A 16,852-nucleotide genomic window follows, 5' to 3' on the forward strand; every position below is an offset into this window, starting at 1 on the left:
GGACATCTTTTGCAAGTCGTAGTATTTCGAAACCCTCCAACAAGATGTTTTGCACGATAGATACCCCCTTTGGTAACTTTTTGACAAAAGTTACAAATCAAATCATTTTTGTTATTCGGATTAACCTTTTGAAAATAATACCATCCAGGATCTTTTGATACATATGTTGGAGTATCACTACTACCTTCCATGATAATTGAACAAGAAAATAGCCTGAAAAATTAAAAATAAAATAAAATCAACGTTGGAATAGAAAAGCGCTGTACCAGTAAAAAGAGAACAAAAAGACAAATGAAAAATAGGACAGCAGTAAAAACGGGCAGCACAACAAGAACCTGTAATAGAAAAATTGGAAAAAAAAACAGAATAAAAAAATGAAAAAACAGGAAAAAAAACAAATTAATAACCGGAGAGCAGCTGCAGCTGCAGCACGGATGAACAGGAACAAAAATACAGCAAAACAGACAGCACAAGAATACTATGCCAGTAATAGAAAAATGAAAAAAAATGAAAAACAGGATAAAAAAATGAAAAAACATGGGAAAAAACAAATAAAAAACTGGACAGCAGCACAAACCAGCAAAAATGATAAAACAGGATAAAAAATATAGCAAAAATGGCAGCAAGTAAGATTACAACCTGCAAAAATAGCAAAAACGGGGAGAAGAAAACAAAATCTGGCAGCAGCAAGAACACGAAAGCAACTCAACAAGAAGAAAAAACAGAAAAAGAAGCAGAAAAGAAGATACCAGAACACGGAAAAGAAGAGAAGAAGAAGAAACGAAGAAAAAGTGAAAACCAAGAAGAGATAAAGAGAAGAAAAGAAATAAGAGAAGAAGAAAATAGAAGAAGAAAAACGAAGAAGAAAGGAAGAAGTGAAGAACAGAAAAACAAAAAAGGAAGAAAAAACACATACCTGGGCTGGGCGACGGCGCGACTCAGCAACGGCGGCGGCGAACGGTTCAGGTTTCTTCTTCTTCTTAGTTCTTGCGTTCTTTTCTTCTTCTCTATTATCCCTTTCTTCTTCTTCTTGCGTTCTCTTCTTCCCTTCTTGCGTTCTTTTCTTCTCCCCGTGCCCTAATTCATGTTTTTTTTGGTTAAGAATCTAGATATTGATCACGATCGCGCCTGCAATCGCGCCCGCGATCGCGCCTGCAATCACGCCCGCGATCGCGCCTCTGTTGAGGTGCGAAGGCGCCCTAGGCGCGCCCAGGCACCCGCCTGACGAACGGCGCCCGCCTCGCATGGGAAAAGGCTTTTTTCCCGGCACCTTGTGCGCCTGACGCCTCGGGCGCACCTTTAACAACACAGACCCTAGGTAAAATATGATTTTTGTATTGGACATTGAGTATGAAGGTAATGGTTCACATTGCTTGAGGCGGCATGATGAACCATAGATAGTATCAAACTTAGTAATTATTGGCCAATCATGGAGAAGACCAATATATTTAATGCATCCATTGGGTGCTAAGATCATAGTTTGAGACTTTGTTTTGAAAAATATAATTTAACATTTTGAAAACTAAGGGTTGTTTTCAAACATAATAGATCAAAACAAAATCTTTGAAAGTGATACACAATTGCATGTTTTTGGGAATTTCAAGTTTTTGGTCAATTTTAAAAATTAAGATGGTTTTTCATGGAAAAACAATTTTCTCCTTGATAAATTGACTTAAAACAAATGTGTTTATCAAATTTCATGAATTTTTAAGCTTTTATGAACTCTTAATGCATTTCCAAACTTAGCACCTGATTGATGACTACTTTAGTTATCACTAGTAGTAAGTTTGAGTCTACTGGGTCAAAGCAAAAACTTTAGATTTGAAAGTTTCAAACTGTTTTTGATGGATTAAACTTGTAGTTTTATTTTTTACCCTTATAAAGGTTATTAAATGTAAGTTTATAATACTTTTTCATGATTTTTGTAGTATTTCATGAGATATAATTTGAATGGTGCAATGTTTTTGACGTCAAAGGGGAAAAAGGTAAGGTTTAAGTTAGAAACTTAGATTTCTAGCCTTTATGATAAAACTTATCTTTTAAAATCCCTATCTAAGAGAGGGAGCATAGGTGTAGGGGGGCCTACTTTAAGTTCCAAATTTCATTTATGTTTTACCTTATTTGAAAACATTGGGGCTACTCAAGATCACATTAACACCACCACTCTTGGGCTAGAGGTCACCTCCGGCCATGAGGGTCATTATGCTACCCTGGAGCATATGCAAAAAATGGGTTGGGAAGGATGATGGAGAAGGTAATTTGGCAATTAGTGGCATTCCCACTCATTTTACTTTCCACTTTTCCTTAACCAAGTAATCAAGTTTGTCCCTCCTCTCCCCCACCTCTTCCTCTTCCTACATAACAATTTAATGTTTATTTCCCATAATATAAAAGGCAAATGAAACCTCTTATTAATTACAGGAGGGCATTACAGCATCTTTGCATATTAGTTCCGCTACCCTGATCCATTTCTACAGCTCAAAGTCCCTTGAATCTATCTTTTATTTCCTCTATTGTGATTAACATTAAAAAGGTAGGAACCACTCTTGAAGTGAAGTGTGTATGTTTCAAGCTAATATTATGCAACTCAGGTTTCAATCCATCTATTATAATGTAGATATTATGGAAGTTATAACACCATGTACTTTACAAAATATGTAACAGCATGTGGCAGAACAAAGCAAAATTCAAATATGAACAATACCTTATCTTGGCGCCATTTTGCTTCCCACTGTGCATCCAATATTTTGTCTGCTATTTCTCTTTGGGCAGTGAGAAGGGAGGTCATCTCCAGTAATTTGTTTGGATCTTTAAGCTCCTCCTCCGTCCATGAAGAGGCATGTAGTGGAAGATCTAACTCCTGGAGAAATTCTCATAAACTGAATTAATTGGCCAAGTAGTATAAATCAAAGAATGGTTTGGTCTAAGAGCGACCAATTCCATTGGTATCACTACCAATATGCCTGTGAAGCACTGGTTACATGAATCTCTTACATTTTGCAGAAAGGATCCTTGAAATAAGAGACTGAATATGTATATCAGGTATCAACCTTATACACAAAGTCCTAGTTTCATCAAACAAGGAAATAAAAGAAAAAAAATATTGATGGACTACAGCACAAGCATTGTGGCAATAAGAACAAGAAACAAAATCACCCATGAGAAGGTTAGAAGAAATGTGGTGATGAAGCTGGAGCAATTTTTCACATGGTTTTGCTTGTTAGTCTAGTAGTTTGTATTCAAAAGAACCATCATAATCATCAAGTCATCAGGTCGTGATTATCCCAACTATTTAGGATCAATTTCATGAATCTTATCCCTCCATTGACTTCTATTCCAAACTACGTAACGTTAAAAAATATTAAATTAACTTTTATAAGATTGACTATAATTTCAATTCCTTCTACCTTTGACGCCGGACAGGATAATGATTATCCTAAGGACTGATCAGAAAGGGGGTTTGAGAAGAACGCAAAAAGAGATAATCATCGTCCTCCAAATCTTTTCGAAAAAAAAGTTAATGTATATTAACCGAGGATTATCGTTCAAACAGATAAACACAGTTAAACATATGTTCATATAGACTCTAAATCTTAAAACACAAAAATAATAATAATAATAATAAATCCCAGCATATAAACCCTAATTCTTAAGAAAGGAATCCTAATAAAAAGGAAAAATACTAACAATCCTAAAAACCTTAAACGAACTCAAAATCCAAAAAAAAAAATGAAAGATAGAAATTATCAAAAAATACCAAAAATACATTAAATACTACTACTACAACAATAACTCTTATCCCACTAAGTTGGATCAACTATATATATCTTTTTACGCTATTGAATTCTATCTCCCACTATATCATCATCTATACATAAATAAATTTTATCTTATTTTATTGTTGCTAAAAGTCTTTTTTGGTCTTCCTCTTCCTCATTTAATATACGTGTTTGTCATAGTTTCACATCACCTAACTGGAGTATTTATTGATCGTTTAAGTACATGCTCGTACCATCTTAAATGTAACGACCCAAATTTCCTCATTTTGAGCCCCAAAAATAATTCAAAAATATTTAGATATGCTATAGAAAAATTCTAGAGATTTTTAGAAATTTTTAGAGTATTTTTATGCAATTTTTGGAGTTCGTTTGGTATTTTTACCAAGGAGAATAAGTTTTAAAAATAATCTAAAATAAAAAAAAAAAAGGGTTGTAGAAGCTGGGTTTCGAACCCAGCACCCCGGACCCAAGCAAAACCGGCCCAACCAACCGAGCTGCGCTCGATTTGTTAATCATATATGGAGCGATATATATTTAAGTAGTAGTTAGGAACAGTAAAATAAATTGGAAATAAAAGTGCGCGGCTGAGGAATCGAAGCCAAGATCTCTGACTTAGTTAAAATCTGGCTAACCAAGTGTGCTGCGGGCGGTTTTGTTTAAGAATAGATAGCAAATTTATTTAAAGAAGTTAACAGAATATTAAGGTTATAAGAGGAGAACTTAGGGCTTGATTATTTCCCCATGACCTAGCTTTTCCCTTCGCCTTCCTCGCGTGTGACGGCGGCGATTCTGCCCGAGCGAAGACAAAACACAGCTGGAAGTTAGCATCTCTCCGGTGGCCGGCCAAAGGGATTCCGCGAGTTCTTCTCGGATTTGAGCTTCCCTCGTCAAGAGGGAACTGTTAGCACGAAGAAGGGCCGGAGATCTCAAGCCTTCCGAACCCTAGAACCTTCCTTTCTTCTCGGTTTGAATCCAAGAATGCAAGGTAAGTCGCTTACTCACCTGCAGTAGGATAGCTTCGCTCCGGATTTCTATTTCTTTTGTGATCCGAATTTGTTCTGTGAAGAAGGTTAGATTAAGGTTGCTGCCGTGAACCTTAAAGAAAGAAGAGAAGGATTGATTTAGTTTAAGCATGAAGAACAGGAGAAATAGTTCCGAGTTTTGGTTTCCTTCTTTTGTTTCGGATTGTGTTGCACAGAAATTATGGTTAGGGATTTAGCCTCCCTTTCATGCTTTTGGAACATGTAGAATTTAGGTTGTGTTCCTTTGTTTGCTGCTGTAATGAACCTGAATTTGCCTTCATAAGATTCAGATTGGAGTTCCTTTGTATGCAGTAGCCTTTTAGCAGGATGGTTATTAGGCTTCTTTGATTTAAGAACATGCTATGGTTCTCCTTCTTTGATTCGGATTAAGCTGTACAAGAATTTTGGTTGCTAGGCATTCGGTTGTTTTCAGAATATGCTGTACAAGATGGTTCCTAGGGCTTTGGTAATTTAGATTGGTTGCCTAGGTAGATTTAGTGAAGATCAAGGAATCTGGAGATAGAGTAATGGAAAGGGAAGCAACTTCAGATGGAAATTTTGTTATTTAGATAGAGTTTGATTTCAAGATCTACTTGATTATCTCTAGGTTTACTATGTTGCTTTCATTGTTTGGTATAGCTTTACTGAAGACTTTACTAGAATGTGAGTGTATGGAAGCTGTCATGGTTAGAAGTTTCACTCATTAGCATAGCCACCTAGGGATATTTGGATCAGGGCATTATGATCTATTGCAACTGTAGCATTGACTTCAAGTGTAGTTCATTTGAATTTCACTGTCATTGAGCTCAAGCTCATTCTGAGGTAAAAAGTGAAAACTTGAATTATGATTTAAGTATAAGATTTCAGTTTCAAATTTAGTTTCTGATGCTTTCTTAATTAGTTGGAACAACCTTGCCTTAAGCTTGCTGGTTAGATCCTTGTATGCTATGCATTGGGCAAGAACAGTCCTCATTTTTAAAGTATGCAGTATACATTTTTGGTTAAGCTAGTATACAGATTTTAGGTAAGTTTAGTATGCAGATTTTAGATAAGCTTAATATGCAGATTTTAGTTAAGCTTAATATGCAGTTTTCTGTTTAAACTTGTATGCAGATTTTTGTTTAAGCATTGCAGTGTTAAAATTTATTTAAACACTTCAGTTTTGTAAGAAGCATTCTTTTATAAGAAAAGCATAAGAAAGATAAAGAAAAGTATAAGAAAGATAAAGAAGAGAAAGAAAAGGCCGAGGCCTTAAGTAGATCCCAAAAGTCAAGACTTTAGGGATTTTGGCACACAAGGTGCTTATTAAAATGCCAAGACAATTAAAGAAGAAGTAATTAAGATTATAAGTATTTTACTTTTAAGAAGAGGCTAGTACCCGACTTCCGAGGTTGTCGTTAAACAAATCCAGGTGTCCAATTCCGAGGTCTTGGCCCTGGTAGACCGAGGTCTGCTCTTTTAGGATTGGTGGCTCGCTACCCCAACCTATCAGGGAACGCGCATAAGATGGTATTACGCCTGGGCCCAAGAAGAAATTGATTATTATTTTGAAGTATTATAAGTATAAGTTTTTGAACAAGTAAAACGAGTTTTACCTAAACATAAAGTATTAAAGATTAAGTTAGAACAAATGAAATAAGTTTCATATGGTTCTAAAAATCAGTAAGTTTAGTTCTTTATCCTACCATGTTTATCTAGTGGATGAGTAGTTTTCATGTTTACCTATTAGATGAGTAGCATGATTAGCTATTAGAATTACATGAGTAGATTCCCTAGCTTTTCTTTGCTATTAGTTTGACATGAGCAGTTATGTTTATGCTTTATTTCTTTTTAGAGCATATAGTTTCTAGTTCTTTTCGTATACATGCACATTCGTGATTTTGTGAATTAGATAGCGCTTACTAAGCAAATTTTGCTTATAGACTACACTTCCTCTTACTGCAGATACAGGAAAGGAAAAGATATAGAAAGGAAGGCGACAAGGAGGTGTTCGAAGGATGTGTGATGCCAGGACTATGGAAGCCTTGGGACTAGGAAAGAAGTTTTAATTTTAGTTTCCGCATTTTAGTTATTGTAAACATTTGAGTTGTATTTTAAGTTCATGTCATTTGAGATTATTCTGTTTAGATTGCATGTAGGATGAGTCCAGTTTAGTAAGTAGATATTTGTGTGTTTGATGCTTATTTAACTACGTGGTTGATTGATATGTGTTCCAGCCGCTTGTGGCTGAGTATATATTGCATGTATTGTTGAATATGGTCACCGGTACAGGGGAGACTCTGCCGAAATTTTTCGGTAGGGTTTCCATGTGATTTTTAATCATACCGGTTAAGTAGAGTTAGTAGTTAAGTAACGGTCATTCTTAGAGAGTAGTAGTAGTAAGAAGGGTGGTCGTTACATTAAACGTGTCTCTCGGAGTTTTTCCAAAATAGATGTAACTCCGACTTTCCCTCTAATGCTCTCATTTCTTATTCTGTCCATTCTCGTATGTTCACACACTCACCTTAGCATTCTCATCTCTACAACTCTCATCTTCTGCTCATGTGCTCGAGTCATAGCCCTACATTCAGCTCCATATAACATAATAGGTCTAACTGCTATTTTGTAAAATTTTCCTTTAATTTTTGGAGATACTTTACGATCACATAAAACACCCGACACTCTCCTCCATTTCAACCATCCTGCTTGTATTCTATGTAAGACATCATTTCAATCCCTCCATCATTTTATAAAAATGATCCTAAATATATAAAACTCTAGGTTCCGGGCAACTCGTCATCTCCTATTTTAACAATTATCTCATTATGTCTAATATTACTAAACTTAAATTCCATATATTCTATCTTTATTCTACTAAGCCTAAAATCGTTCTCTTCTAGTGTTTCCCGCCAAAATTCTAATTTAGCATTTACTCCTTCACATGTTTCATTTACCAAAATAATATCATCTGCAAACAACATACACCATGGTATGTGTACAATAAGTTTGTCCATAATTAGTGTAAAAAGATAGGGATTTAGAGTTGATCATAGATGTAACTCTATCTTTATTAGAAATGTTTTAGTTACTAAGCCTTTACTTTAGTCGTTACATTCTCGTACATATTCTTAATTAATTCAATATATATTACACTCACACCTCTCTTTTCAGGAATTCTCTGTTTTTTCTAAGTCAATGAATACCATATGTAGATCTTATTTTTGCTCCCAATATTTTTCAATTAATTGTCTAAGAAAATGTATAGTTTCTATTGTTGACCTTCCGGCATGAACCCAAATTGATTTTCGGTCACCATGGTCTCCTTCATTATCTTTTTTCTATTACTTTTTTCTAAAGTTTCATGGTGTCATTAGTTTAATACCCCTATAGTTTGAACAATTTTCTACGTCTCCCTTGTTCCTATATAAGGAAAATAGAGTGTTTATCCTCCATTGATCAGGCATTTTTTTAATTTCAATATCATGTTAAATAATTTTGTAAGTCATTCAATACATTATTTCTGTAGGCACTTCCATACTTCTATCGAAATATCATCTAATCCGCTTTTCCATTGTGCGTCCCATTTAAAACTTGTTCTACTTATGAAATTTGAATTCTAAGATAAAAATTTAAATTTCTATGCTCATTTGACTGATTTAAATTACCTAAGTTTGGTCACCTAAATTTGCATTAAAAAGTTGATGAAAATAAATCTTCCACCACTCTTTTATTTCTCGATTATTTACTAGTACTATATTACATTCATCTTTAATATATTTTTATTTGGATAAGATCTCTTATTTTTCGTTCTCACTTTAGCTATTCTATAAATGTCTCTTTCTCCTTCTTTTGTATCTAATTTTTGATATAATCGTTCAAAAGTTTTATTCTTTGCTTCATTCACTACTCTCTTAACCTTTTTCTTGGATATTGTATATTTTTTTAAGTTTTCCTTGTTCTTACAAATATATAATTCTTTATAAGCTATTCGTTTTTCGTTCACTTTCTCTTGTACTTTCTCATTCCACCACCAAGATTCCTTACTTAGTAGTATATGTCCCTTTGATTAACCGAGCACACTTCGCTACCATTTTCAACTTTGATATCATCTTATTCCATGCCGTATTAGAATCACCATATATTTCACTTAATATTTGTACTCTTACCTTCTCCTTAAATATATTTTACTTCCCATCCTTAAACTCCCACCACTTAATTGTAGGAGTCGTATATATTGTCTTTCTATTCATACTATATTTGAGGCATATATCCAACACTACTAACCTATGTTGGGTAGTTAAGTTTTTTCCAGGATGACCTGCAATCTTTACAAATCTTTCTATCCTTCTTCCTAACCATAAGAAAGTCAATTTGTGATTTATTATTCCCACTTTTGAACATGACTAAGTATTCTTTTTTATTAAAAAAAGTATTAACTAATATAATATCATATGCTATTGCAAAATATGATATAATTTTCCCTTCCTCATTTCTCATTCCAATCTCATAACCCCATATACCCTCTCATATTTCTCATTTTTTACTCTGACACATTTAGATCACCTATTAAAATCATTTCAATTGACGGAATGTTTTGTAATATTTCATCTAAGTCGTCCTAAAACTTTGATTTGGTAGTTTCATCTAATCCTACTTGCAGTGCATATATGCTAATTATGTTCATAGTTTCTTTCGTCATTATTATCTTAAGGGCTATAATTTTATCTCATTTTCTAACTACTCCTACAACTTCATCCTTTAACGAATTATCTACAACAATACCCACTTCATTTCTTATTTTACTTTCCTTTGCACCATAACTTAAAACCCGAGTTGTCTATCAGTTTTGCCTTCTTGCCTATCCATTTTGTCTCTTGTACACATAAAATATTAATTCTTCTCCTAATCATCGTATCTACTACCTCCATTGATTTACCAGTGAGGTTCTTATGTTCTACGTTCTATGTTTAATGTGCGTAGATTATATATATTATTTTGTATGGTTTAGCGCACATCTTCTTGCATTCATCGCATATGATCTATGTATATGCACCCTTTTCTATCATATCTCAGCATAATTACTACTTTTCGTCCAGAAATTTGCTCGGTGTCTATTTGCATTTTCAGGAGCAGTATGAAGCGGAAAAGGATTCTAAAGGCGCAAAAGATCATTTTATGAAGATCGGGACCTACCTTTGTCTTCCCGTGGAGAGAAAAACCAAGGAATGGAGTGCCCCAGACAAAGGAGAAAGCAACAACCCAAAATGGCCCTGCCCATGCCTTGAGGCACGGGTTGGAGGAGGTGGTCGTGCCATCGGGCACGGCTAAGGAGCAAGGAAGGAAGCTGGTCGTGCCTTGAGGCACAGCCAAGGAAGAAATCCAGAGTATAATTGGCTGTGACCGTGCCAAATGGCACGGCCGGAAGACAACCTGTGTCAACTACCAAAGAAGAATTGAGCTTGGTTGTGCCTTGAGGCAAGGTCATGCCTCTAGATTCCCAGTTTTGAAGAACTGGTTGTGCCAAATGGCATGACCAAAGAGGACAAAGCAAAGCAAGCTTTGCTTGGGCCATGCCAAATGGCACAGCCGTGTGCCTGAAGCCAGAGCCAACTTGGCTCTGGACATGCCAAAAGGCACGGCTAGATGCCCAGGGCATGGCTCGGTCGTGCTTAAAGGCACGGCCAGCCCATGCCTCACATCTATGAAAGGGGAACTTCTTCCCCTTTGAAAGGGGGAAGTTTTGGTGGACGGGAGGAGACCCTCTAGGTCAAATCCTTGCATCTGGAGTCGTCGTCTGGACGATTCGAGGCCGCACAGCTGCTCCATTCTCGTCGGCACGTCAAGATCTGCATCAAAAGGGCTTCACTCGACTTTAGAGGGGAGTTTCTACCCTTCTTCTTCTAGGTTTTGGAAACGTCTATGTATTTGAGTCTATTGATTGTAGTTCCTTCTATTATGGAGTAGATTTTTATTGCTCTACAACGTAGGGAGTAATTGTGATGTGTGGATGATGTAAACCCTATTGAATTGCCAATGCCTTAGTTTGATGAAGCTTATATGCATTTGTTTTGTTTGATGAAATGCTTGCATAAAGGCTTTCCCATATGATCGTGAGTTTTGTCTATCTAGATTGCATATCTTGTGCATAGATCTTATTCCTGAGTTAGATACATTGCTGTGTGTCTATAATTGGGACTGTACGTGAACCTGAATTTGTGTTTACCAAATGCATTGATCGTTGTCTCATTTGAGTGTACGTTCCGATAGCTCGGCATGGCCTTAAGATACTTGTTTAGAGTTGAGTATCTAAGATAATTATCCTTCTATATGGAACGTAACCTCCTAAGGAAGAACGATTCTATATATGGACAAATCTATCACTCGACCTAATGGGCTTTTCCTAATCATATGCTACGCAAGTGACCTACGTAATCTAGAGACGTACACTCGGGGGAGATGTTGTGACAGGAGGTACTCTACTGAAAATCCGAACTCTCTAAGTTACTTCTTCACTTGATGGCGTACTTGGTTAGTGGCAGGGAAAGCATTCCAATACACCATCGCAGGGTGGTATTCGGTAGTAACTTAGATTATCCTACAAACGTATGAGTAGAGAACTAGGAATGGGCTAATTCATAGCACAACATCCACCATTACAATGAAACCAACGGCCTATAACACTTTCGGAATTAAGGACTTCCACAAATTTACTTTCTGTTTAATCTTACCTTGCAGAAAAACACAAATCAAATCTTTATCGATTTTTGTCTAGTCTAATTCGAAGTGTAGTACCAACTAGCATTTAAGCTTCAATCCTCGTGGAATCGACTTTTATAAATTTTATTACTTGACGACAACCGTACGTTTGCGGTTAACACATCAATGTTCCAAATCTAAGATTATTAGTTTTCCTATCATATTTATTCTTATCCGACCTATGGTGTGAGAACTCTTACCTATTTAACACTTCATCCAAGTTCTCATGAAGATGTAGTGGTCCTTGCCGATACCTTAAAATCGAACCCTGCAACGCGAACTCTTGCATATTTAACACTACACCTAAGTTTTGGAGATGTAGCGGTTCTTACCGAGACATTACAATCAGAGCTTGCAACGCGTTCCTTCTAAGGAACAACCTAGTATTAGCACAATAGTTTAATGGATTCATTCATTGAATATTTGTCATAGTTTTAATGTTGATCGACAACCTAACGAAACTCTCTTTTATCCAAGCTTGGGACCGATCATGACTGGTTCATCACATGCAGAGTTAATACCTTAAATACTAATAAAATAAAAATTATTAAAAATAATAATACAAATTCCTTGATTCCTCGAACTTAGGGTAGTTCCAAATGGTAACTCAAGAGGAAGACCATCTGGCACCAAATCGGCAATTGTTTGTTCCAGATAAATGTGAGCTTCCTTTTGGGTGATAAGAGTGTATGCAGTTCCATCTTTGTCAACTACATAAAAAACCATCACGTTTGGATGATGGAACTGGGAAATGATCTTAGCTTCTCCATCTATTGCCTTCTTCATGTATCTACTAAATTTGGACTCCTACACAATTGTATCATCAACAACATTAGGCTTCCCATTTTCAAACTTTGAAAGTGTATGTTGAAATTGGGATTTTTGCAATTTTGTCACTTGTTTAGAACCCTTTAGATTACTGATGGCTACCAGAACTATACTTGCTACAGCTTCATTTTGGTCATGCCAATTGTTAGTAATAAAATTCATAGGTTGTAACAAATAATTTACTATTTCTGATTCCCTTTGAATCGGAACTAGTTCAAATAGATTGTCTCGATTGATTGTATTTTCCCCTTTCTCATGCTTTTTCTTCCATAATTCATAAAGTACAAGCAGGCTTCCTTTAAACGTGAGACACCAAAATTTTCAGAAAAAGATATCAAATCTTGGAAAGGGTCCATGTCAAAAACAGCAGCTGCAGCAACTTGGTATCCATCATCAGCAATGATGCCTTCATTCAGATCAAAGTCAAGTTTACTAGCAGACTCTGACAGTAACAACAGATGAGGTTTTTGTAGGTGATGAGACATAATCTTTAGCACCTTCTATAGCCTCAGATAATAGAGAACCTGAAGATTTTGATACATGCGCTGTGTCTTGGGACATACAACTCTATGGCTCTACCTGTTTAGCTAATCCCATTGGAGTCTCATGAGATTTTATTATCTTTGATGGCTCCAACAGTGCAGTTGGAGATGGTTGGTTCTCTTACTGATTCAGTGTTAGACAGAATGGGATTGTTATTCTCATCGTTACCATTCAACTCCATGTCATGACATTCCATGTTATCAGCCATACAATTTCTGGACTTACAGTGAATTTCAGCAAACAGAACATCAGGAGTGTCAGATGAAATAACCACTTTACTCCCTTGCAAAGGTTGTTTCAGCATCATATGAAATACCAATCTCAGCCATCTCTTTTGCTGGAGTATGTGATTTACATTCACCAACAACTAGTTTTTCTGATTCTTCACAAGCTGAAGCAGCATTCTCAAGTTGACATCCATCTTTGGGAGGAACTTCAAAGGAACATGTCTTGTTATTAATGGTTTGACGAGTGTAATCATCAGGCTTGCTTTTGTCCGTTGATAAGCTTCTTTCTATATGCTTGGAATCTGTGTGATGCTCTAGCACTTCTCTATCTTCTATCAATTTATCCTCAAGCTGAGAGGTTTCACCAATATCCTATTTCAATGTATCAGATGGCATGTACTCTAGAGAAAGTTCCATCTGTTTAATCCTGCTCCTCTTCGTCAAAGTCTTCTTCATCTTGGTACTCTTATGGGTCAAATTTTTCCTCCAAATCACCTACGAATCCATCCAAATCATCTCGAGTGTCAAAGCTATCATCCTCCATGGCGAATCCTAATCATCCCTGCAACGAAGTTTGAATATACCCAAAAGGAAGAAATTAATTCTTCATCTTCTTTCTCATCTTTTCCCAATCCGTGATCTTGGTCTTGACTTGTCGGTCTTATCAACGTCGCAAGAACTCCCACCATGACAATGCTAAACCTCTGAGTTTGAAGGCAACCAATTTCACCTTCATCTGATCCGAAACTTGCTTATAGTTGAAGAACTGCTCCACTTTGTTGATCCAGTTAGCAAAATTCTCTATCTGTGACATACTAGAAAATTCAAGTAAATCAATTCGAAATTTGAGATCTCCATGTCGATCCTCTTGATCACGTAGCTCACGATCTTTAAGATTTCGCATCGCTGTCAATACATGTTGGGTTAAATCTGCGACTTGCCTCTATAAATCCTCAATCCTCAATCATCTTTCAGCTCAGCTTCCTCAATTGGAACCTCGTTGCGACTATGACCACGACAACCTTCCATTGGATTGACGACTTCCTCAATCAGACACTGTCGGTTTTAATACCAACTAATGTCAGGCAGGATAGTGATTATCCTATAAACTGACGAGAATGGGGGTTTGAGAAGGCAAGAAGAGAAAACCATCGTCCTCCAAATCTTTCCGAAAAAAAAAAATATTATATATTAACAAGGATTGTCCCTTAAACAATTAAACACATGTTTATATAGACTCTAAACCTTAAGACACAAAGAAATGAAATAAAGTCCAACATATAGACTCTACTTCCTAACTTGTAAATAAATGAATGGAATCCTAACAAAAAAGGAAAAAAAAAATCACAATACTAAAATCCCTAAATGGATTCAAAATTTTAAAAATACAAAAGATTAAAACTATCAAAAATACCAAAAACACCTAAATACTAAAAAAATAAAAATTACCGAAAATAATAATAATAATTTATCGGTTCCTCCTGCATCAACTTTCCACTCCAATAGATTCAACTCTTCTAATTATGAATTCTTTTCAACATTTTCATGTCATCTCAATCTATTAAAGTACCTAATTTATCACAAATATTAGTATTCATCATTTTATCCATTCTAATAATTCCATGTATCCTCATTATCATTCTCAACTCTGGTACACTAGCTTTCCTAGCTCAACAACAGAACCATAAAGTATGGTGGATCTGACAATAGTCTTATAATGGTTTCATTTTTAGTCATCTTAATTATTTCAACAACTCTTTTTCTTTTACCAAAATCACATTTTATATTTTTTTTATTTCAAAATATGTTAAAAGTTTTTGTTTCTAAATTTTTCTTATATACACTTATTGGTCAACACATTATTACATCAAGAAGATTTATCTTGAATATGATTCATTAGTTAATTTATCTAATATTAATATCAAAATGATAATGACTTTGAGGTGAACGCTATTGTAAACTTATAGCTATAGAAAAATCATGTGTCCCACTTCTAGAAGCCATAAAAAAAAGATTAAGATTAAACTTCATAAGTTTAGACAGCTTGACTTGCAGCGAATGTTGGTGGTTTTCTTATATTTAGTTAAAATAATGACAAAAATGCAAAATATGCAGATATAATTCATACTACTAAGGTTGAACCATGTGCATAGTTTAGAACAAATTCCAATGTATATCCATGGTGATATCCTTGCTCATCATCATCAACTTGTATTTGTCGTAAGTATTGAAGGTGGGCAACGTGAGTCTTTCTTCTTCGTTGGTGGTGGGGTCTTCTTTTTTCATTGGCTTCATGGAAGGCTATATCACTAATAACATTTTAATTAATTTATATCATTTTTAATTAATTAGTTTGTTTTCCCTCTATTACCACCTCTTGCACTATCACCTTAACAGATTCAACTCTTTTAATTATAAATATCTGTTTACAAGCTATGTTCAATCAATTTATCATCAAATCAAACTACGCTTAATTGTTTTTAGATATTAATGTTTTTATTTTGTCCTTTATAACAGCTCTATATATTTCATCTTACATCAACGTTTAATGTGTTGCTTTGTATCAGCCAAACTAATTGATAGAATATAGCAATCACAAAAGTCTCCAGCATCTTCTCTTCATTATGAGTATGCATTCCTTATCTAATTAATAATATATTCTATCAATATCTCCTTTCTATTAAATCCTAGATACATGATATCCAAACCTATTACAGACCCCTCATGCACATTCATCTCAACTATTTGATCCTTTTCTTATTACTAAATTAACTGTTTTCCCATTTACTGTAAAAAAATTAGTTTCTAATTTTACTTACATGATTCAAGCATCAAATTTAATTCAATCCATTCTCATTACTCGACAATATTATCCGCAAATAATATAACCAAGGAAATTTTTCATGAATACAATTTGTTCTTCTAGTAATAATGGAAAAAAATGATAAGGACTTAGAGAAAGTAAACCTAGAGCTATAGAAAACAATTAGTCAACTTTCAATAACTCTGACACCAGTGACCCCATTATAATACATATCTTTTATCACATCAATGTAACAACTAAATATTTTTTTTCTTCTTAAAAAACCAACAAGAATAGTTGTTTAAGGATGCTATCAAATGCAAATCCTTCTCTTCTTTTCTTCACTATGTTTCTTCAAAGTTTTCATACTAAATAAAAAACATCTACAATTAATCTTCGAGATGTGAAACCAAATCCATTCTTAGAAATGTATGTCTCATTGCAATAACTCTTTCCAAAGTTTTATAATGATAACTAGTTAACTTGAACCTTTATGATTAAAAAAATTGTATATTGCCTTTATACTAGTAAATTGGTTCTAAAAGTCTTTTCTTTTATTCCATATTAATTCTCAAAATTCTATTAAACAACTTAGTTAACAAAATTATAACTTATTTCCACTCTTCCAAACTTTAATAGGAAAATAATCAATCTACGCCTCCACTTTCTACCTTCATTTTCTTTAAAATTACTTTAACCTCAATCTAAACTATGGAATAAATCTATGATTCCTAAATTTACCATAGTTGTTAATCTCGTTAAAACCAAATTAGTTTTAAATGCTCAGTAAAGAGTTTATAAAAAAAAAATTCCAATCTTTCCTTAACTGCATTATCAACAAAAATCTTTTCATTTTCATTTGTTATGCATCTATATTCCTCAAGTCTGCATTTTCTATCTTTTGCAATCCAATAA

The 16,852-nt window shown here is 34.8% G+C and overlaps 1 protein-coding gene across 1 annotated transcript in view; it reads right to left on the minus strand.

The window, feature by feature from the left end:
• Nucleotides 1–16,852, minus strand: part of LOC122041976 — a 76,333-nt gene that overhangs the window by 24,095 nt on the left and 35,386 nt on the right. The window contains exon 10 of the mRNA XM_042601877.1: nt 2,705–2,860. Within this exon, the coding sequence (XP_042457811.1) occupies nt 2,705–2,860 (156 nt within the window). The remainder of the gene's footprint in view (nt 1–2,704; nt 2,861–16,852) is intronic.

This window comes from Zingiber officinale, chromosome 2A (assembly GCF_018446385.1).
Source record: "Zingiber officinale cultivar Zhangliang chromosome 2A, Zo_v1.1, whole genome shotgun sequence".
Taxonomy (NCBI): domain Eukaryota; kingdom Viridiplantae; phylum Streptophyta; class Magnoliopsida; order Zingiberales; family Zingiberaceae; genus Zingiber; species Zingiber officinale.